The 23,959-nt window shown below is 35.4% G+C and overlaps 2 protein-coding genes across 2 annotated transcripts in view; one reads left to right on the forward strand and one right to left on the reverse strand.

Moving 5' to 3' along the window:
• LOC134543174 (progestin and adipoQ receptor family member 4) overlaps positions 1-20,286 on the forward strand; it is a 193,206-nt gene extending 172,920 nt beyond the window's left edge. The window contains exons 3-6 of the mRNA XM_063388058.1: positions 3,252-3,355; positions 7,519-7,656; positions 9,107-9,372; positions 15,815-20,286. Coding sequence (XP_063244128.1) covers positions 3,252-3,355; positions 7,519-7,656; positions 9,107-9,340 — 476 coding nt within the window. The 3' untranslated portion in view covers positions 9,341-9,372; positions 15,815-20,286. The remainder of the gene's footprint in view (positions 1-3,251; positions 3,356-7,518; positions 7,657-9,106; positions 9,373-15,814) is intronic.
• On the reverse strand, positions 11,860-14,730 carry LOC134543049 (uncharacterized). The gene is made up of 2 exons (XM_063387761.1): positions 14,483-14,730; positions 11,860-14,167 (listed from the first exon to the last, which is right to left on the reverse strand). Exon 2 carries the CDS (start codon positions 14,150-14,152, stop codon positions 12,290-12,292), a length of 1,863 nt encoding a protein of 620 aa, XP_063243831.1. The 5' UTR covers positions 14,153-14,167; positions 14,483-14,730; the 3' UTR covers positions 11,860-12,289.
• Positions 20,287-23,959: the final 3,673 nt, after the last annotated feature.

A 23,959-nucleotide genomic window follows, 5' to 3' on the forward strand; every position in this document is an offset into this window, starting at 1 on the left:
TTGCAATGCCTCAACCATTTTTTTTTGTAATTTTTTAAACGTATACTAGAAATCTCTCTTTATCTCTCTAATTCTCTATCTCTCTATGTAAATCTCTATAACTCTCTATATCTTTCTATTTATATCTCTATCTCTCTATATATCTTTCTACATATATATCTCTATATATCTTTCTAGCGGACCAGACAGACATTGTCCTGCCCAAATATACATATGGTGGTAAGTATTTCTACGCTGGACATTTTGTATCTTCTCATTATACATACCCCTCCTCTTGGGCACGCCACTGCCGTTACCAAAAACCTTTCCCATGTTTACGCAGAAGGCAACAACAATGCAAAAGCCCGTTGCCATGGAGGCTAATTATCAACAATGCTTAGTTTTTTTTGCTTTTAAATCGTGTTTTTTTTTAGTTTTTTCTTAACTCAGAATCGAGATAAAATATCCAATTGTGAATCTAAACCATCCTCGAATCCCCGTGAACTCACACAAAAAATTTCATCAAAATCGGTCCAGCCGTCTAGGAGGAGTTCAGTGACATACACACGCACACAAGAAATATATATATATAAAGATAGTAACATTTGAATCAAACAAACGGTACGTATTTTGCTGAATGTATCAAATATTTATTGTAAAACCGATTGGAAGATGATATCAGGAAACTAAAAAAAAAGTTACGTTAACTTATCAAAATATTGTTTGCCAAAATCGAAACCATTGAAATAAATATATATGTCCTTTATGGAAATAACTTTAAACTGAGCATACACAAAAAATAATTCTGTTTTAATTATTAGGATTTTGCCCTTAGTTCTGTGGGTTTTTTTTTTATTTGAATATAATTTTGTAGGTAATATTCTATTTAACTTTTCCTTAATCGTACCAGACTGCCTTTCCCACCAGCCGGCCAAATGGTCCACGGACTGCTATTCAATATATCCATAGTTAAACCAGCAAGCAAATAGCACAAGCCACCAATTTGGGCCCATTCGGAAGCAGAAGGCACTGCCTAGCTGCCCTCGGATAGCTAGCAGAGCAATCGCGGAACCGCCTGTCTTCGATAGCCCATAGCCCTTGGTGCGAGCGTCACGTGTCAGATAACGCTTGGCAACACCGCGTTGTAATTATCGTGTCCCCCCCGCTTCTACCCGGATGACAGCGGCGCCCGGGAAGAATATATGTCTGTGATAACGAGTGTTCAACTGATCGTGACTACTAGCGCCCTCCAGCGAGACAGAATCACAACCGTGACCTTGAACCGAGCCCTTAAGGCCCACTTAAAACCTTATCGTACCTTGCCTGTAGTTCTGTGGCGCCGACTGCAGTGGTCGTGACGCGCGGAGCTCCCAGTGTGCGAGCCAACTGAACACCGACCCCGCCCGCCAGACGCTCTCTTGGTACCAGGTGTCTGCACATTAGGACAGGCACACCACCTCTTGCGTGCTTCACCCAAGACTTCTAACACGTACCCCACTTGCGTTAGTGCACTGTCTCCGTATAAGTTCGTGTGTCTTCCGTAACTTATAAACACACTTTATGCACTTACGAAAAAACTATGTCGGAAATTGATTTTCATTAATGCCCCACCATACTGACCCCAATTCAGTGTAGTGTTTTTTTTCCGTTACGTAAGCGTATCACACATTACGTAACGTACGTAAGTACTAGTAACCACCGTAGTGACGTACAAGTAACGAAGTCCAATCCGCGAAAGCCGCCCGCCTCTACTGCCAGCTGCCGACCACCTCAACGACTCCAGCCACAACCGCCACCAGCCACTATGTCCATGAAATATGTCACCCACATAAACATGGCGATGACACGCAACGTCCCCAGAAAATGACAAAGTCCAAATTTGATTTACAATATTTTCAGCCAACTCTTGTAGCGATCCACCTCTGAAATATTATATCACCTCCAGTTCCAAAACGTGACTTAGCGTGTCGTCGCCATCCCAGACGTGCGTCGCTCCAGCGGCGATCCGGCAGCGTGACGGCGTCTATGAGCCTGGACGACAGACTGCTCTCTCGACACGCAAGCATTGCGGGTTGCAAGCCTCGCAGGCGTCCTGTACTTGTTCTCACTAAATAATAACACAGGTAAACCAAGGGAGAGGGCGTGCACAAAGGGCACATGCTTGTGTCTGTCACCAACTAAAATGCTCTGAAAATTTTTGTTTTGTGTTTCAGAAAACATTTTTGAAAAAAAGAAATTGTTTTTATCGTAAATAACTGATTTTTTATTTTTAAAATATTAATTTAATGGTTCAAAAAAAATTTTTAAACTTAAGATTGTGTGTTTTTGCGCAAATATAATTTTATTCTGGACTTTTGAGATTTCTATTCAGATTTGAGGCAATTTTTTTAAAGAATAAAATTTGAGATTCGGATTTGAAAAGAAAGTGTATTTGAGCCATAACTAATTACAAGGTAACCTGAACACTTTGTACCCAACTCCTGATGATCATCACTCTTAACATTTGTACAAAATTAATCTCTACCACGACCTTTCTTATACCTGTTTAACTGAACACCACATCCGAGCAAGCAGTTTCATAATTCAACTCCTTTTTTGACTATAAAAAAGTTCCACAAATTCAAAAAGTTCAGACTGGCAGGGACTGTGTGTTAAACAGTTGACTTTAAATTTTTAAGTTACTACTTAAATTATATATTACATAAAAAACAATACATATTTAAAATTATCACAACTATTAACACATGTCTTAAAGCCATGAATGGATTAGATGAGTGAGTACATTGGTGAGTACAGAATTGGGTTTATCAATAGAGTAAAGATGATTCATAATTATTCCCAGAATTTCGTTAGAAGATAATAGAACTTAGTTTTATAAAAAAAAAATTTGGTAGTTTAGTGGAATTTTTTTTACTAAAGCTAAACATAATATATACTTGACATTCTAAATAGTTATGAAATTTGCAAAATATTATAATTTTAATTCTTTGTTTTTCTACTATTTCATTTACATTAGTTACTTAAAAGTTGTGTACCTACCTGTTGAATAAAATTTAAACTTAAAAACAGCAGAAAAAATTTCAGTTGTATATATCTTTTATATTATTGGTTTGAAAATGAAACAATGTAAATTATGTTTGTATAAATTAAAACTAAATTAAACATTAATTCTTTTTCAAGAGTTTCAAAATGCACAGTAAGTAAGTAGGAGGAGTAGGTAATTTACTTGCCAGCAGCGTGTGTTGGCACTACTGAGGAGCGTGTGTGCGCAGGAGCCCTGCCGATGGTGTGCGCGTCAGTGCACTGCCTGCCGTGGCTACTGCGCTGGTTCCTCATCCTGTCCTACTGCCTGCTGTCCGTCTGGGGGCTCTACAAGGTAACCTCAGTGCTGTTGCCCGCTGTGGAACTTCACAGACATTGAGTGACTTGCAAATAAACATTTTTAAGTGTGATTGGTTCATGCCATTTTCAAGTACAATTATTCATTAGTAATGTAAATATTAGTAATTAATAAAACTGAAATAAAACTTGATTGGGCTATCCCTTACGAACCCAACCTCCCCACATTATAATCATAACAATAATAACAGATAAGAAAACCAAACTCTGGTAAATCTTATTTAAATCCATCACGAAACGAGTAGAAAAATAGTGAGTTTCGTAAACTAACTCTTCGCTCTGAGCCTTAGACTTGAGTTTATACCATTTCTTATGTACACATGTTCCCATGTTTTTTTTTTCTCCTTTCTTCTCTCTTTTTTTACTTTTGAAATGTAAAAGTACTCTGTAATATTTAGTTTTTGTGGTTGTACAGTATGTTTGTATTGATGTATGTATGTGTGTGTGTGTGTATTTGTATTAATTGACTTGTTCTAAATCCCAGAGTCCTTACCTCCATATGGGATCTACAGATCAAAAACTGAATAAATAAATAAATAAATAAATAAATAAAAGTCGGGTGCTATTCAATAACAAAGGATGGACACTATTTTGTTGCAGCATAAAGTGGTAAAGTTGTGTCGCGATGCTCACTACAGAGCATTTCAGCTTACCTGATCATTTTGTGATAGACCTCCGACAGTCATTGCAGTCGATAAAAGCTTAAAACTTGGAATAAAACACAGCCAGCTCACACTGACGGTGCATTAGGACATTAGTAAACCTCGTAACTCCAAAATTTCAAATTTTACAGGAGAAGTAAAAAACATTGCAGAATTTTACCCATTATGACTAAATAACTAGTAACTTAAAATTTATCAATATAATGCCTTCATACATAATTTTAAACATGTAACATTCACATTTTTTCTTAAATAATTTTTTATGGGAGTTACGAGTTTTGCACATAGTTTATTTGGGAGATACGTGTTTTTCACAATGTTCAATCAGGTATCAAACATGATGATTTATAAAATGGTACTAAAGAAGATAGTAGAGTGTTGTATTCACTTACAATTACTTCAATAATGAAAAGCAGTATATCTTACTGTTTGTATAAAAGTAAGCCACTGTTTACTAAAATACTAATACACAAGTATTGATTGACTTTCTTCGAAAAAACAATGTGAAACAATAGACAATAATTTCAAATTGAGATGAATTTGAAATGCATAACGCGGATTAGTTATAAGGTAGATTATCAAAAACTGTGATAATCTGGTTGTAAAGTGATCTTGAGATTTTGCAAGTCATCGAACTTCCTCTTCTTGATTGGAATCCTGTTTGTGAAGAGGTCTGGAAATCTTTCCACTGCAGTAGGAATTATAGTTGTTTTTCCTTTGGGGTAGATCTTCCCATTCATCTGAAAAATTAAGCTTGAACTGTATAGTTTGGTCAGGGAGATACTTCAAAGCACGCATAATCACAACTCGTGGAGAACCGACGCTTCTTTCTGGTCTGATACTTTTGTAACATGAATTTCCATAAAAAATTTTGAAAAACTTGTAATCCACATAGTGCACTGTATATGGTGCTGGAGTTTTGCAGGCTTCTGTACAGATACTTGCATAATCTGCAGGCACATTAATGTGTTTATTTTTGAGCTTACGTTCAATGCATGAATGCATAGCATCTGCCTCCATATGGGTGTGGCCGACTTCCAAGAACTTTTGTTCGATTGTTACATTGTGGTTTGATCCAACATGGACCAAGGCATTTGCTACATTGGAGCATCGGTTTTGGATTGCCAAATCGTTTCAAGGTATAATTTGATGTCCTCTTATGGCAATAGTGAGACTCAACTTTAGGCAAGCTAGAAAAAATTTTCTGTAATGATTCAACTTCCTTGGGTTTTCTCAACCTTTTGGTTGCTGGCTCCATAGGCACATTTTCTGCAGTCAAATTATTATCGTCTGTTGAATCATCGTCCATTGTATCATTCTGCCAGTGGAGTGCAGTCCACTCTCCAATCGCCAGCGTGTTCAAGAACATGGTTTTACAAACCCGAACTATGTTATTGCCTTTTTTTTAGATAATAGTTATAATAATTCTTTCTTCTGCTTGCTGTATTTACTTTTCGATCTCTAGCTCTAGCTGTGTTTGCTTTTCTTGTTAAAAGTTTAGCAAATAAATTTTTGCTGCCCATTCCAATTTCCAGAACTCATTAAACACTTTTTCCCTATCATTTTCAGTAAGTGTAGCACATTTAAGTAAACTATTACCTTTTCAGTTACATTTGCATCTTTGTTTCATTGTTTTAGCACTTTTTGCAACACTCTAAGTATACCGTCCATTTTCCTGTTTTTTTCTTCCGGCATATTCTTTCCCTAACTTCCGATTCTCTCTACATTGATTTACTTTCTAAGTTTCTGGGTTCACTTGGTGTGTTTTCACACATTTTGATGACCTTGATCCATCATCGATGGTTTCAGTCTCATTTACGCTATAGTTCTGATCTAATTTGTTGTCAGTGTCATCCTCAGACAGCTTTATACTAACATTGCCATCAAATTCAATCTCATTAGACCAGTTCCCACCAACTTCACTTAGATCTATCTCTGTGTTAATGGCGTGAGGACTCTCCAAGTTAGGAAGATTTTCAACATTAAGCTGATCCAAAGCCTCTGAAGGGTTCACAGGCAAGTCAGAATGACATTGAATTGAGACTTCCATTTGATGTATATTTTCTTCGATTGGAGATGAGCTTTCCCCTTCCAACATTTCAACGGCTGTAATATTATTAACACAATTCTCGTCAAAGCTTGGTTCACAACTTATGTCTAATAAAGGTAAGGCCAGGCGAGCTTCATTGTCTACACTATCAGAAGTGATTTGAATTTTTCTTATCTACATTATTTATTTGTGTTGTGTCAAAATTCCAAATGATAGGGCAGTTTTCAATGTCTATGCCTACATCTACATTTGTTGTACAGTAATCATGGTCCGGTAACACGTCTGGCATTATTTGTTCAACATTCTCTTGACAAACACGTCTTCCATCTCCTGTACTAGTTTCATTTTGCAGCTGGTCAGTTCTTTCCAAAGTTACATTATTTTGTTCCAGCACCAAGCTTACCATTAGGTGTCCTCTTGACATTCTGTAAATATACAAGAATATTTTAGAGCTGTCGCTTGTTACACTCTCTCTCAGTATCTCCAAAATGAACTGCGCTTTGAAATGCTAAGACCTGTTTGCACATTTAATAATACAAATTAACACTTAACTCCTGTTACACTGAACCACAACCTATAGCATTGCTAAAAACAAATATTAGTAAACCTCGTAACTCCTTGCTCATTTTGTTGCAGAGTTTAAAGCTATTTTGTGCATGCAACATAACTTAATTTAAAATGTAATAGATCTCTCAATACATACCTTTTCATAATTTGAGTTAGTTATCTGCATAAATAATGTTAAACAACTTTGCTGATTAATCAAACACAGTACTTGCAAGTTTTTGCCGCAATAACATTGCTACTGCTTGGAGTTCCGAGGTCTGCTAACATGCAAAAATTCATACTGGAGTTACGTGTTTTGTTTATCTCAAATATAATAATAACAAAATGTTTCTTAGTTAAGCTGTATTATACGATTGATGCGACCAGTTCTGCTTTAGAAGTTGGCATTAAAATTTCATTTTGGCAAAAATATGGAGTTACGAGGTTTATATATATATATATATATATATATATATATATATATATATATATATATATATATATATATATATATATATATATATATATATATATATATATATAAATTGACTTGATCTATATCCCAGAGTCCTTACCTCCATATGGGATCTACAGATCAAAAACTGAATAAATAAATAAATAAATAAATAAATACATAAAGGTCGGGTGCTATTCAAAAACAAAGGATGGACACTATTTTGTTGCAGCACAAAGTGGATAAAGTTGTCTCGCGATGCTCACTACAGAGTGTTTCAGCTCACCTGATCATTTCGTGATAGACCTCCGACAGTCATTGCGGTCGATGGAAGCATGAGACAGCCAGCCCACACCGACGGTGCATCAGGACAAGTATCGCCATGTCGGAGCGAAAGGAAAGACCGTCTGGTGTCTGTGCCCCCGCAGGCGATGACCGCGTGGTCGCCGTGGGAGCGGCGGCTGTGCTTCCTGCTGCCGTTCGTGATGCGGGGCGCGCTGTGCGTGCTGCGGCTGTCCGTGCATGGAGGGGGTGACCCAGGCTCTCTGGTGCACGTGGTGCTGCAGGTGCGTCCCCGCGATCACTTGCTCGCGACAACTACAGGTTGTTACAGTCAAACCTAAAAAAAAATAAATAAATAATCGGTTGTCTGTAAAGTCGGTTCACGGACGATACTTCAACGTGGCGTCATAACAAAACATTGATGAAATGATATGCATACCTTTATGAATAAAATTGAATAATTTATTATTGATTTATCACAATTTTGTATGGACGCAAAGAAGGAGTGAAATGAAAATCTACGATTTAATTGATAAATTTACTTTTTTATTTGCACTCCTTAATTCAAATATGTTTATGACTTTAACGAAGAGATTTTATTTTAACTATGACTTCTATACATGTTTGCTATTTAACTTCTTCCAGATCTCTGTCATTCTGTTAAAGATAGGACGATGATGACGGGAAAAGTAGGAAACGAATGGGAGTGTTTCAAATTTAATGTGCCTCGAAAAAGTCAAATCGATGGCTGTTCCAATCTAGTGGAAGAGAGATAGATGCGGCGCAAGCGTACAATGAGCGTAACGGGACAATGTGCGTGACGGGACACTTTTTTGTGCGTGCAGCCGGCGTTCATCGATTTATTAGACGTAGTCACGTCAAAAAATTTCGGCACAGCCTACAGCCATAGGCAGATTTCTGGAAATATTTTGAAAACTTCTATAAACTTCAGGAACATTTTAAGAACTTAAATGTACATAACGTATTGATGTTCCTCTGATATTACAAAATGCTCGATCAAATTTTGTTCATTTTCCATGCAGTGAAAATATTACCAATATTTTTTACTGAATGTATCCAGCAATGAATACTTTAGAACGCAGCATTGAATAGTTTAGAATGCAGTATTTAATAGCTTATAACGAATTTCATATTATATGCCAACCAAGGTAATAATTTAATTTTATTTACCTTTTTCATCCCTCTCACTAATAACGTGGTCGTATAAAAATTTGCTTTGCACCAAGGTTTAAGATAATATTAAGATTGTTTAAAATAAGTTGAAACGAATTTGATACTAAGAAAAATTGATTTTTTTTTATTTCAACCCATTTTTTAGGGTAATAATTCATTTCATCAAAAATTGTTTCAGCTAAACTTTTAGATGGAGTTTATGATTAATACAAAAATTATAAATGGTATGATAGTATATCTATTTAAAAAAAAAATTATTATTTTTTTTTACTTTCAAACATTATTTACACCCCATGCAATAATGGTTTGTATTATCAAAAATTGTTTCAGACAAATGTTTTAGAAAAAAAATATAAGATTTTTCAAACAATTTAAATGGTTTTGATAGTGTTCCTACTAAGGTTTTTGTTATTTAACCTCTGTTTATTCCACCCTTTGCAGTCGTGGCAGGTCATACAAAAGATGCAGATAATAATTCAAGGTTCACAATAAATCAGAACGAACTTGACAGTGTGCGTGGTTGCTTTGTCGTGGGCGCAGGACGTGGTGTCGGCGCTGGGCGGCGCCATCGGGGCCATGCACATCCCGGAGAAGTGGTTCCCCGGCACGGTCGACCTCTACCTCAACTCCCACAACATCATGCACGTGCTGGTGGTGATGGCGGTGTACTCCATGCACCAGGCCACCGTGCTGGACCTGGTGTGGATGAGCCGGGTGGACTGCGCGGCGCGGCACGTCGCCCTGCCGAGCCCGCGCGCCGGCTCGGAGCTGTGACTGGGCCGTCTGCCGCTGGACCGCTCCTCCAGGTGCCCTCCCTGCGTACTCCACCTTCAACTCATTTGATACAGTTTCACGCTGTACGCCATACACCGTGTTTAAATGCGACGGGACTTCCGAAATTACAGCCGGCTCCGCATCATTTGGGAACCGACCAGGTCTTCATAAAGCTCAGTCCAACCCACAACCATCACCCACACGAGTGTGTTGCGTTAGCTTTCATGGCCACAGAGGACCCAGTTGTTAGATACGAGCGAGGAATGACAGTACGCATCGGTGAGGTAAATGGGAGCACCACGAGGGAGCTCGCTCACTACAACATACGCCATGTTTCCTTCTTGCGAGAAATGTGGGTTTATCCTCACCGTAAATCGAATCACGATCGCCTTGGTATTAGATTGCCTTTGGAGGCAAGGGATCTGCGTGCTCAATCCTTATGAGAGAAGAGCTGGTGTGAACTGAATACAGATGTCCTCAACAAGACAGCTTACACCTTTTGCGAGTCAAAGGAGTGGACGATGTGGGACTAGTCAAGTACGGAGCAAAACACAATGCAGCGTTAGGGGTAGACTGAGTGCGACCTGAGAAAACCCTTGAGCCCACTGCCGAAAAATACAGGTTGGTTCAGTCGGGATTCACCCGTGGCCGCCAGTTTGCAAGAAAACCATCTAGCACCTACATCCAAGTCAACGGTGTGTGTGATGTGCCCAGTGGGCTAGAGAGTTTTACCCCCACTAGCACTTTACCTGGTTTCTTCAACGTCTCGAGCTGGCGAGCAGTGACGCACAAATCAACTAAGGCCAGGAGAGAGAGACGTGAAGAACACGGCAATGTGAACCAGCCGCTACCATTCCTACATACAATCTTGCTTGTCAAACGTCCTTACTGAGCAAGCACACGTGCATCATGACTGCAGACTGCATTCTTTTTGGCACAAAGTAGTTTCATGAGTACTTCAGACTACATAGAACCATGCTTATTACAATACATTTTTATATGTTATAATCCTTAGAATCTTTTCACAAGTATATTTTGGAGCCCTTGTTGGTCAATGGTATGACCTCCACCCCTGAAAAGTTACGTTTATGAGCAAAACGTTGCGAACCATCACAATCCCAGATATCCCGGCAGACAGTCTTTCTGAGCCAAGCTAATTTTTACTTTTTACAATTTTTTTATGGCTGGAAAAATTTTGCGAAGGCCTCGTGAAAGCAGCAGAACATCTTGGTATCGGCTGCAGCCACCATGTAAAGTGATTCATTTTTGCTTGATATATATAAAAACTGTATCCCAAAACACTTAAATTTCTGCAATGTTTTCAATGCCTGTTGAGGCTGTGTCAATCAGAGCGCGGCCTTCCTTCTCAATGATTGGCCTCTCAATATGGTCCAATCGGCAGGTAAAAATGGAGGTGGGTTGTACGTCATTACAGAGAACTTGGTATCAGTATTCAATCCAATGCTACTCTATTAGACAGAGCTCATAAACAAAGCAATAAATGGAAAAAATGCAAGAAACACAAGATGCAAACTTTTAAATAACATTACATTTAAATACTCTTTAATAAGATGAAAAGATACCAAAACATAACGTAAGCATTCACCGACTTTTCACTTCTTGCGTTTTGACTTGTATTTCCACCTTTAATTTTTAAAGTGAAGAGTTCTGAAAACTTTTAGTTACAGACGTAATGTGTATAGATGTCTATCATTTTATTTTTATCATACGCATCATGGTTTCACTTATTAGAGTATCATATAGTGAAGCAAATAATTCTTTTAAATCATGTGTTTTCGTAAAAAATATATATATATGAAAAGAAGCCGGATGCAAAAAAAATTCTTCAAACGATTTAAGTTGTATGGTTAGTGATGTCTTGCAACTTGCGTGTTTTATAAACGACCATAATTTTTCTTGCATTTGTTGCATGTTTTCTCCTCACGCTCTTGCGAAGTATATAAACCCAGTCAGGGCAATATGCCTTGAAATAGTTTATTTTAGACACTGCCCACTATACCCGAGTCTATAAACTTATAATAATTTTGTTGCAAAACTTTGAGTTAATTGTAAGTTGTTAAATGAGCATCTTCAAAAATATTATTTGATTTATTTTTTATACCAGTTGTGTTTTTCCCCCTACAATCTAAATTAGTTATCTATGATAGAAAAAATGGGTAAAAGGTGTGTAAAAGATTTTTTAAAAATGTTTTTATATTTTTCTTACTACTTGTCTTGTGGTGCATTTTGAAATATTTCTAATTTTTTATAACAATAACAAATATGATAACTAATAACATATTGCTAGGGCAAATAGTAAATATATACATAATATTAAATATAATGTATGTCAACACTTTTATATTGCAGTGTGCAGTGAAACAGGCACTTACACACTCTTTAGAATACATGGTTCCTGTATGTGTTGTTCCAGTATAGCACTAAGATGTAATAATTAATCATTTGATTATATCTTAATCTAAAAGCAAATAAAACACCAATTCATGACATACCGTAAAACGGGGTGAATAGAAACAAATTTGAACTTTGGATTAAAAATTTACTTATTTTTTGTTAGTTGAAAACAAAAAAATAATATACAAAACTCAGGTCTATAGTGCCCCTATCACTGTATGATATTATTAGTAAATATTTTTGTTTCAATAAAATTAAAAAAAATAATAACATGGTGTTTCTAATCACCCCACAGAAAGGGGTGAATAGAAACAATAGTTATAAACCATGGTTGTTTCTTTTTAAACCAAAGTGGGGTGAATAGAAACAATTAAATATATATTTTTCTCTTAGGAAATAAGTAGATAAAATGTTATTTCACAATATAATGGTTTATTACTGTAAAAAGTGAGAAAAATTAACAAAAATGGTGTTGTCACATATGTACAAACAAAACAAAACAAAACTCTCTACCATGACCAATGGGCTGAAGCATTAATAAACTGTTAAATCAGTCAGGTCATCCTCAAAACATAGCATGTCTTTAAAACGAGCACCTGAATTGAGAACTGGTGACGACAGTTTTCGGAAAACATCGTTTTTCGAAACAAAAGATTCTTCTTCAGTCATTGTGAACTTTTTGGTTTGTGGAACTCTTTTTAAAAATGTCCCAACAAAACCATTGTCCATAAGGTAACTAACTTTACAGACATAATATCTAAACGATGTTTTTGTTTTTCCATATATTTTGACCACCATGTAATCACCTTGGCTTATGGAGATACCAGTGTTTTCATCTTGATCAGAAGAATTTGAAGATATCAAAATTAGGTCATCATCGCTGTCCTGCACTGAGTAGGCACAATCATCCTCTGATGATGAATCAAGAAATTTTCTGTTTTTCTTGGCATTTATTTTCATTGGCTTGGCCTGTTTCGATGTACAAGGGCTTGGGTCACTGTGAAGTGAAGTATGGAGGGTTACATTCTCCCCATCCACTTCCTCAAAGTCATCAACGGTAACACTTCTGCCGGGCTGGACCTTTACTTTTGTCCTTTTTTTCTTTGGTTTAGGAGTCTGGTCTTGCCTAAGACTTTGAAGGAGTTCCTTAAAGATCTTGTCAACAGCATTAGTGGATTCTTCAAGGTTTATCATAGCCTGGTTTTGGTCTATTCCAGTACCTGGGAGCATTGACAACACATTATTGCGGTTTAAGGGCACGATCCCGCATTTCCTGAAACCTGCAATAACATTTTTTTCCTTCAAGGAGACACACAACTTTTTCAAAAGCAGAGGAAATTTATCCTTAGGAACTGTTGCCTCATTTCTTCCTGGGCCTTTCTTCCATTCCTCTAATATTTGGCGCCAAGTAGTTTTAAGAGGCCGAAAAAATGCCACGTCCAGCGGCTGTGTTAAGTGTGTTGAATTTGCTGGTAGAAATATAAATCTTATGTCATTATCTTGACACAGCTTAACCGATTCTAATGACAGATGCGAAGATAAATTGTCTCCAATGAGAAATTTCTTCCCGTCTAGCTTTTTCAAATATGGGATAGCAACTGTAAGGACCCAGTCCTCGAAGCAGAACGAATCGAACCAGCCAGATTTCGTCCGATTATATCTTGCATGTTTTGGCCCACCTTCAGTCCAGGTTTGATATAAATGCAAAGCCTTATACACAACATAAGGGGGTAGTATAGTGCCATCTGCAGCGGCAGCAAACATCACAGAAGTTGATGCCTTTGATGAGTTCATGATCCTTTCAGGATATTTAGTTCCCCTCCGTGTGATTATCTTTCGTTTTCCTGGATCGTCCGTAAGGTTCGTCTCGTCATAATTTATTATGTTAGATGGTGGCACATTCTCTATTTCATTTGACAATTCATCAAAGTAACTGTTGATGGTTTCTGGTGTTACACCGGCTCTGGAGCGTTTAATGTTTTGGCACATTCGCACTGCCAATTGATCTTTGTGTCGTCTTATAAATGATACCACAAAATCACGACCGGGAAGATTATTCTTAAATCTTTTTACTTCCTTCCCCCTACTATCCAGAAAGTCCTTTACTAGTAGTCTTAAGGTTGTAGAGTCGATAGGATAGCCCCATTCGCTGCATATTTTCAATCTATCTACAAACAAATTCTCTTCTTCAAAAGACAAGGCAGTTTGTCCACCCTGATGTTTAATGTCGGGGCCTCTTTTTACGTGTCTGTATAGTACACTATAATGAATCCCATGTTTTTCAGCTGCTTTCCGCAGGCTAATGCCAGATTCAATGTCAGAGAGGGCATTTTTTATATGATCAGGGCTGTGTTTTTTGTAACCGCCTCCGACAATGGGTTTGTACTTCCGTGGCATATTTAAACAGCAACTCTGAAACAAGAAATATATTATTTAGGATGGTATATAATAACTAGAGAATGGATAATAGGTGTTTATATAGTATTAATATGGCCTACTAGATTTTTTTTTTTAATTTTGCTGTTGTGGGGTGAATAGAAACAAGAGAATTGTTATGTTTCTATTCACCCCACAAACTTTAAAAACCTAACCTGAAAATTTTGAAAATTCTTGGAGATTATTTTGTCAAAAGTAAAACAATAACCAAACCTTACTTTTTTATAATGATGTTATAGGTAGTATTTACAATGCCAATAAATATCGCATAAAGAATATATGTTTACTTACCAGAGAAGTTCAAAGTAGGTCGGAAAACATCTTTAAAACTTTCAAGAGACACACTAGGGTAAACATCAACCTACAGTGCTGCCACACAATCAAACCATAATTTTCTTGTTAGTCTAAAGTGTTGCCAACACAAAAGCAATAATAGTTCAATTAAAATTCAATATAAATGTATAATATTCAAAGCAATACCATGATTATGAAGTTTTGTTTCTATTCACCCCACTGTTTCTATTCACCCCATTCTACGGTATATAACTACTGTACGCAGTAAATAATACTAACTTTCCTCTGATGAAACAACAGCTGTGTCTGTAACCAATTTCACTAATTATTTAAAAATACATGGAATTCTATATTTTTCTCCTGGAAAAAACTAAATGATATTTAAAATACATTTTCGTAAAATTTTTATATCTTTACATGTTACAATATTACTGTTAAGACATGAAAGGTTTACTGCAATTATGCTCGAGCCAGTTTGACAGGCTGCACACTAGCGAATGTTTATATTAAGGAAGTGCGGTTCACAAATGTGCTGGGCCATTGCCCCAGTATTCCTGCTCAGTACGAGAGGAATCACAGGTACGGACGGGCCACCGGCTCACGCACTCGGTCGAACGACCGGTGTTAACGAAGCTACCATCCATGGGATTACGCCTGAACGCCTCTAAGGCAGTATCCCCTCTGAGAGAAAACGATAATTAAAGAGTTCCTGAGCCGGAAGGCTAATGACTACTAAACTAGATGGTTCCGTATGTGTTGCGGCCGCTCACTACGCCCTTGTGAGCCACCAGAGGATTCATTAGGCACAGTGTTTCTTTGTTTCCGGTGGTCAACCATGGGTATGAGATTGGGTGTAGGAACTCAAATCGTCTGCTGACCAAGGATGGGGGGGTGAGAGAGAGAGAGAGAGAGAGGGGGGGGGGGAATCTTCGGGGCCCAGGCTCCAGGGGGAGGCCCGGTTGAGTTTAGAGATTGCTAATCGAATTCCTAAGAAACCTTACCAGTTATGTGATACACACAGATCACATTTACAATTATTGTCACAGTTACGTTAAATACATGTTTCAAGATTTTTAAATAATTATAGATATTGAAAAGTTGTACATTCAATAATAGGGAAAGGACCCACAAAAATTATTTGCCCCAGGGTCTTAGTTCCTCCCGATGGTCCTGCAAATGTGTCACCTACTACTGCCATGCACCACGCATGAGCATGAATGGTTTTAGTTAAACTAACAAAAAATAATACCCTGAGTAAGAAAATTTAATTCATCTTTGCTATGAGAATTCAGATTTTTCTTTTCAATGTTGTTTCTGTTTGTTTTCCAGCACACTTGACAGTTTGATACACTGTCTGCACTCTTCACTGAAGCTCTGCACGAGATTTTGAACACCGCGACTGTTATTGAATGACAAGTGGCTGTGCCGATTCTCCCAGAAAGCAATAAACCCACGAACCAATTCCTCCAAACGTTTGCTAACGACACTAAGGCTAGAAGGCAGGGGAAAAAAAAACAACCAACAGCCACCGCCGTTGTTGATGGCGACTAGCCGTGTCTAGGCGGTGTGCTACGGCCCAGATCCCGGGCACCATGTGGTACAAATGGACACTCACCGTACCAGTCATGCAAACTGGTAGAAGATGGCGTACAAGAGCAATAAGCAAATAATTGTTATGAGATAAATGAGAGTTGGGTGGATACTCTTGCATTATACACCCTTGCAATGTAAGCACTTCTGCAGTAAATTAAGTTACTATTTACTCCATGTTAAAAAATGAAAATAAGTTCCCGTGCATCCAACAAAAAAACCTATGTTCCTAATCAGAGTTAATTCACAGCTTAGTAAAATTACACATGATTAAAATTTACTGGTTGAATTTATATAAAACAATTTTTTTTTTACAAAATAGACTAGATATTGTAGATTTAATGAAGACCGAATTTAAAGTCAGTTTATGATGGTTATTGTTTTTATACCTTCACAAAGCATTACCAAACTTTGACATTCATAAGATGCTTTATCACACTTAAAAATAATTATTAAGTAGTGGTGAGCAAAAATACACGTATCAGAATCATATACCTATGTCATACAAGCAACTAGGAAAGTAATGGTACAAATGTGGAAACATAAAAAGACCAAAATGTAATTGCTCTTTAAAATACAACTACCATCATTTTCTGACATTAATTTTTGCTTCATTCCATCGTGTGTTTTTTTTTAGTTAAGGTAAAATATTCCGACCAAAACTGTTGGCACAGTAAGCCCAAAGGTGCTTGGCAATCCAGTGCAAGGAACGATTGTAAATGCTGTGCTCACTTCAAGGAGCTGTCGCATTCACACGTGTGTGTTGCCTTCAAACTAGACAGTACACAAAATACTTTCCAAAGTTGAACCAAAATTAAAATTAAGTGCAATGTAAATAACTTATCAATACTTTTTTGGCATAATTTAGAAAAGGATGTTCCCTCATCTTTGTGAAGTGTAGTTGCTTAAAACATTTTGCCATATATGAAATGCATTACAGTGCGAAAATAGTACATTTATTATCACACATAAATAAGGTATAACCTTCCACCCGGCACCAAGGCATTTAAAGTGGTTAAAAAAATTTTCAAAATTAAAAAGTAATTATTTCAGACAGTTCTCAAACTTTTTTTAATAGTCCCTCACAAACACTTGAAAAAAAAATATTTCTATTTTCAATGCTGAAAACCTATAATTCTGAAATGACTCTTACTCATTTATTCCAGTAATGCCCTTTATAGCGGGCTACAGCTGTGATACAGCCGCACACGATTTGTGCATTGGAACTAGAGAGAAAAAGGGATGATCACACATCTGCTTATGTAACGAGTTAGGAAGAACTCCAGTTTCAAACAAGTACAGATTCATCCACTACGTATGATCAGCCTTTCAAAGCTGAAGGTGTATGCATATTTGAAGCACTTTTCTCTACTGGTTACTGATTCCAGCACTTACCAACAGAACAAGCTATGGAGGGGGAAGGAAGCTGGTAACTTTACTCCCCCCTTCTTAAAATCCTGGTTAAATACGCCTATTCAGTGCTGTTTCCACTAGCAGCACTGTTTGTTTTCAGTTGAGTAAAAATGTTTTTATGGACATACACCATTGCTGGTTAAACTGTTTGTTATAAAACACCTCAATAATGAACAAAAAAAAAAGATAAATAGGTAAACAGACAGAAAATAAGCCAAAATCGGCTGCCGTCAAAAGTTAAAATCATAGAGAGCAAAGAAATTTCCGTGCACATAGTGGGCTGAAAAGACTGTCTATCTGTACTGTAATATTTTATTAATTAATTCCTTTCATAAAATTTTATGTGATGTCTATGTTTTTAACTTTTAACATTGACTGATTTTAGCAGGTTTATCGTGTGTTTGCATATTCATCTTTTTTTTGTTTGGTATTGAGGTATTTTATGACAGTGTAGAGTGTAACCATTAATGGGATATGGTCAAAAAAAATTTAAAGCACTCTTCCCCACTGCAAGAATTATTTAAAGAATGTTTCAATTCTCAGTGTTGCTTAAGCAGCGCATGTGGCATTGCTATGTCACAGTGACACCAGTATCTTGATTCAACCCATACTGATTAGGACCCATCTAGGCTTTGGACTGAAGATGGAAAAGACACAAAGAATACTTTGCAATCACGTCAGTTTTTGTAAGAGATGCGCTAGTATGTATCACAGTTAATGTAACAATTTATAAAATCACAATATCTCTTGTAAAATACTATCATTAAACTGAGTAAAGAAGCCTCCCCTTACAAAAATCAGAATACATAACATACTGATGAACTAAACTTAATATTAACACATTTTGACAAAGATAAACTTTAATATTGGAGAAGTATCAAAATTATTGAATAAAGTTTGCACTTTAACATAAGTAAGAAAAACCACTCATACTGGAGCTCAGTAAAATTTTCAAACAAATTACGTGCAGAATCAAAACTAATTTTAATGAGAAATTATTACTTACACTTTTGTTAATAACTACTGACAGAATTTCCATGCAAAGAAAGATGCGTACATGCCAATGATACTGTTCATGTAAACATTAATTACAATGTCAAAAATTAATTTAAAAAAGAAGATAGAACTCTAATTAAAGAATATTAGTGATTGCCTCCTTGCATCTTGGGAATTTAAACAATTTCCACAGCTTAGCAAGTTACCTGTACATATGGAAATAAAAATTATGTCATTTCAAATAAAATACAGTAATTTTATAATTTTATCCCAGTGAGATAAATAGGTATAGTATCGCTTGTATGATTTTAAAGTGCTACATATTTATTGATGACTTAACAAAAGATTTTCACTGTGAACTGAAAATATGAAACTAAAATTTAGCAGCATTTGCTTAGATTGGTATCTAAAAAAACCGATTGCAGGGCAGCCACTCTCGCAGTAACACTTGTCTTCCACGCTTACATGCTCCACAAAGCCTGGCTCACTCTCACATCTTGACCTGATAACACTAAGGTCTGAAAACATGTACATTCTTCTACAATCTACACTGTTAGGGTTCCCCTCCCCACTAAAAACTTCATAGTAATTGAAGCTATAACTAATTTAAATATGAACTAGAAACAAAAAAAAAATATATTATTTCAGTCCTTTCTCTAAATATAAATGATGCCTAGTAAAATCCTTAGTGAATATGTACATATAATAAATTAGAATTTAACAAAATTTTCATATAAAGTATATTATTAATACAATGCCAACAGTCTTGTGTACAGTGTTTGCTTTCTAATGCGACAGTATAAATACCGTACATATTATTGTGTACGTATTTCATGTAAATACAGATTGTAACCTTGCTATGACATGTGCGGTTATAACTTACAATAATCAATTTGCAACTGCAATAAAGATAAGCATATATAACATCACTATGGAAATGATAGTTCTCTATAGAGGCAGTTTATTTTGTGACTGTTTGCTGTTATAGTAAGGTTTCAGTAATGGTTGAAATAATGTACATAGCATTAGTTAATTTAAGTAATTTAGTATAGAGCTTTAGAAAAGTACGCACAGTATTAGCATGCCTGCCAAATATATAATGTCCAAAGTGTCACAGAATTGATTTTTTAATACAGTAGAGAGAATATTGCAAGCAATTTCACTCAAATGAAATGTAGTATATTTAGTAACATTTTAATATTCTGTGGTGCTAATCTATAACGTATGTTGAATTATTCCTAAAAAAGTATGGCTCTCAAACACAAAAATAAGGCTAAGGTGATTAAACAGAACAGGAAAATGGAGAAAATGTCTACCAAATTAATCTGGAACTAGCTACGCAGTTACAAATATTTTGTTAGTCACTCAAATTATACTTTAAGTCTTAAATAAAGAATAATGTTTTATATTTATCACAAACATTTGGACGAGAGGTAAGGGACCCAAACAACTTTTAAAATTGGTGCTTGAATGAAAATACGTAACAAATATATTTTGCAAACTCATTAGATGGTAAAGCTGACAGATCTATAATCAACACTGCCAGGATGATTCTCATACATAATTAGAGCACAGTGTTTTAGTCTGTTAGTCCACAATCATACATTATTCAGTCAAGAACTTTCCTTTATCTTAAATACGTTTGTTCGCATTGCGTACAATTTTAGACTATTTTCAAGATCTATTTTATAGCACATGACTAAAGAAGAATAAATTCCAAGCTTTCCGACTATGTAGCATAATTATGGGCAGAAATAAAAATACATATATCATAAATATATACATAAATCCATAAAAAGAAATTTTTAAAATAAAATTTAAAAAACTGTACAAATTACCAATTAAGATCAAACCAAATAAAAAAAGTTAAAAACAAGTGCATAATTTTTTAGTCTTAAACATGTTAAAGAAACAAATTTAAAAAGAAATTGGCTTAAGTTTTAACCTCATGTGAAAGAATTGGAGAACCTGCTGTTTCAGAAACAGTTACAACCACGACTTACTCAATTTTAAACAATGTGTATGGTACGTATGTGATCAAATGGCTACAAAGTCTCCTGAAATAGTCGTGGGAACTACCCATCTAATTTCACTTCTTTATTTCAGAAAATACTGTTTCTCAGAATTAAATAGCAATAAATACACACACAATCAAAAGCAAAACTATCAAGCCCAAACACAAAAACATATGAAGCAGTTAAATTTTTTCCCACATGGGATGTGGTACAGCAATTAACACAAGAAAAATTGTGTTCTAACAAATACACATAAATCATGATTATTTTAGAGTATGATTACCATCACTTATAACTACATGATATTATCTCTATTTCAGTAAAACAATGTAAATAAAGAGATTTTATACATGTGACTAAGAAAATAAACCATCATTTGTTTCACAATTAAACAATAATAGGTGCTAACATGTTTTAATACATAATACATAATTTAATATCATTATGTCAATTTTTTTTTAATTACATGAACTGTTTCTGTTTAGTTAACTTTTTTTAAACTGTAAAATATGATTGCTTATTCATCCTTATGGACGTATTATACAAAAATCCAGGAACTATAAATCCATTTTCAATCATTAGCACATCATCATATTAATTTTCCACGAAGATGTGAGATACAGACTACACCCATATCATATTTGTTTTAAAGAATATTTTCACTGAAATTTCTAAGTTTGGTTATGCTTAATAGAAAGCAGTACAGTGAATTTTTTTAATAATAATTTATATGCAGAAAGCATTTTGAAAAATAGCATAGCTTCTAATAGAAATGTAGACAGCATGTGTGTAAAGTACAATTTACAGATTTTGATAGTAGTACAAAGTCAAATTATATTACATGCTCTGCTTCACTAAACTGTCGTCATTGTAAAGATATGATATTGTATAGAACTTTCCTTCTTACTATGCAACTAAAAATTTATTCTTCTATTCTGCTTTGATATCTTTCACTCTCGTATATCTACTAAGACGTTTGCCTAGTCTATATACCTAATAAAGAACGGTTACAATAAATTAAAAAAGTAATCCATTCATCAATGTTCTTAGAATGATACCGTACCATCTGCACAATCTCTCTGAGTGTGGTTCGCGTATCGCCAACACGACACCCTGAGAACATTCCCCCGCTCACCCCTAGTTGGATTCCCGTGCGACGTGCTTCCCCGATCCTCAAGTAGCTTACAGCATCGCCACCTCGGAATCACTATTAGATGGAACTTAAACTTAAAACCACACCATTATTTGAAAATTAAAAATTAACGAAATAATGAAAACTGCAGAGGTAAATAACTGCTAATGATCACCTTAAACTGATGATTATTCAAACTTTATTTACATTCAAAACTCACTAAAGAATATCCAAATATGTCAAATTCGAACTAGTAGATTTAGAGAACAAAAGGAATTATTATTGAAATTGAAAGTCTCTGAATCATTAACAGCAAATTTAGTTTGAGACAAAATACACACACAAAGTGATGGCTTGAATATAGGCTGACCCCTTTCGGATACCCTTAAAACTAGGAATTATATTTTTAACCCTGGTTATAACAGAAAGTAAATATTATTTATATTTAAGTTATTGAATTGATTTAAGTTAAATACTATTGTTAATCTTGTTAAGTTCCTACTGAAGAAAGTTTCCTACTAAGTAAGTTTAAATAACTTTGCACTTGACATTAAAAAATAATGCTATTTTACCATTTAAACTGTCAAATTTTATTTAATCCCCTGAGAAACCTTTAAACAGTTTTACTAATATGGTTTCTTTTGCATACAGTACAGTATTTGATATTATCCTTAAACAGTCCCTTCGCAGTAAATACAGTGCAACTGTACATCTATCAATGTTACTTTTCTTTTATATGGTGAACAGCGATAAAACCGAAATATCCCAAAGAATGCCAATACAACATACCTATAATACCCAAATGCAAGTTAATTCACCATTCAGCAACTAAATTCAACTAGAAACATGAAATAAACCGGCCTTTCTACAAAACTAAACTCAAATTACTAAAACTTTATCGTGGTAAAATCATTTAATGTAATTGAATGTAATGTAATAACGTGTTTTTCAATTAATGACTGCATATGTTTCTAACACACAAAAGTTTCTGTTTTATTTTTATTTTTCTGAATAGCTTTCAGCTAGACATATTTATTGCCAATGATTTTACTGTATAAGTGCATCAGGAGTAAATCAGAAGAAGACTATTTCGGGAAAATAAGTATTAAGAAATATTTTAGTTTCATTTTGTTGAATAATACACTTTAATAAATGAAGACAAGATATAAAAATAAAAACAATAACACCAAAATCTCCTTTTTTAAAGGAAAATTGTCCTAGAAATAAAGCCATCAAAACTTGTCCCTAGTTATAGGATGTAGCCTACAACACTAGGTTTTGAGATTGATAAAATCAGCAAAAATATGTAGGCCTCTAATCAGACCACTATGGTAACATTCCTACTGTCCAGTACTTGTGGTCAGTTGCTGTCGTCGTGCGTGAGGATGGTTGAGACGACTATTGAATCAATTTTAAAATATGTTATGTTATGTGACGAGGGGTCACTGCACGAACATTGGGATTTAAGTGGTTCCTGAATTGGCTAATGTACTTGTTTGCGCAGTACTCTGCAAGTGGTCCTGGTTGAGAGAAGCGCTATCTCGGCTCTGACCCTATAGTTACACTTTGCACTGCAAGGAGAAAGGGAGCTGGGTTGGAGCAATCACCACGAGCATTTTTTATTCTCCTAAGAAATTTAAATTGTAACCAACACCACTCTCGTACTCTCTGAAGTCCTTGTTTGGAAAGCGATCTAGATCCGGCAAACTATTGTAAACGTGTCATCCACTTTTGGGTACTGGCAGCAAGTTAACATATACCAACGGTACTCTGTTATTACTTTACCGAAATGCGAACATTCTATATACATTTTGACAAGATTACATGCAGTCTGTAAATCTGTTCTGTTAATAAGCTTGCATTTTTATTAAGATCTGTATCAACGTTTATCACACAAACCAAAATTGGTTACCTAATCATCACTTTGATTTACAGTTAATTGAAGATATGCCTGTTTCTTACAACTGTAAATGTTATTTACATCCTGCTCAAAAAGTAAATGTTCTAAATTTTTCTAACCAGGAATCCCTACATCAAAACATTAGCCATGACACATCCTTGGGGAAATATATATTTTTTCCTATACAAATATAAAGAAACCATGGACAGTCAAGTCAATAATTTTGAACATCCTCAACTTCTGGCTGTTCAGTAACTCATTAGAAGTTCCAAATTAATTACTTTCTCGTAAAAAATAAGTGTTGAACATCAATTATTATCATTAAAGTTCCCTACACAAATCATGTCAACAAATCGTGGTAGCTAATTTTTTTTATTGATGGTAAACCACATGCAGGATGAATAACCACTTATTGCATTCACTTGTAA

The sequence above is a fragment of the Bacillus rossius genome (genome assembly GCF_032445375.1).
Source record: "Bacillus rossius redtenbacheri isolate Brsri chromosome 9 unlocalized genomic scaffold, Brsri_v3 Brsri_v3_scf9_2, whole genome shotgun sequence".
Taxonomy (NCBI): Eukaryota; Metazoa; Arthropoda; class Insecta; order Phasmatodea; family Bacillidae; genus Bacillus; species Bacillus rossius.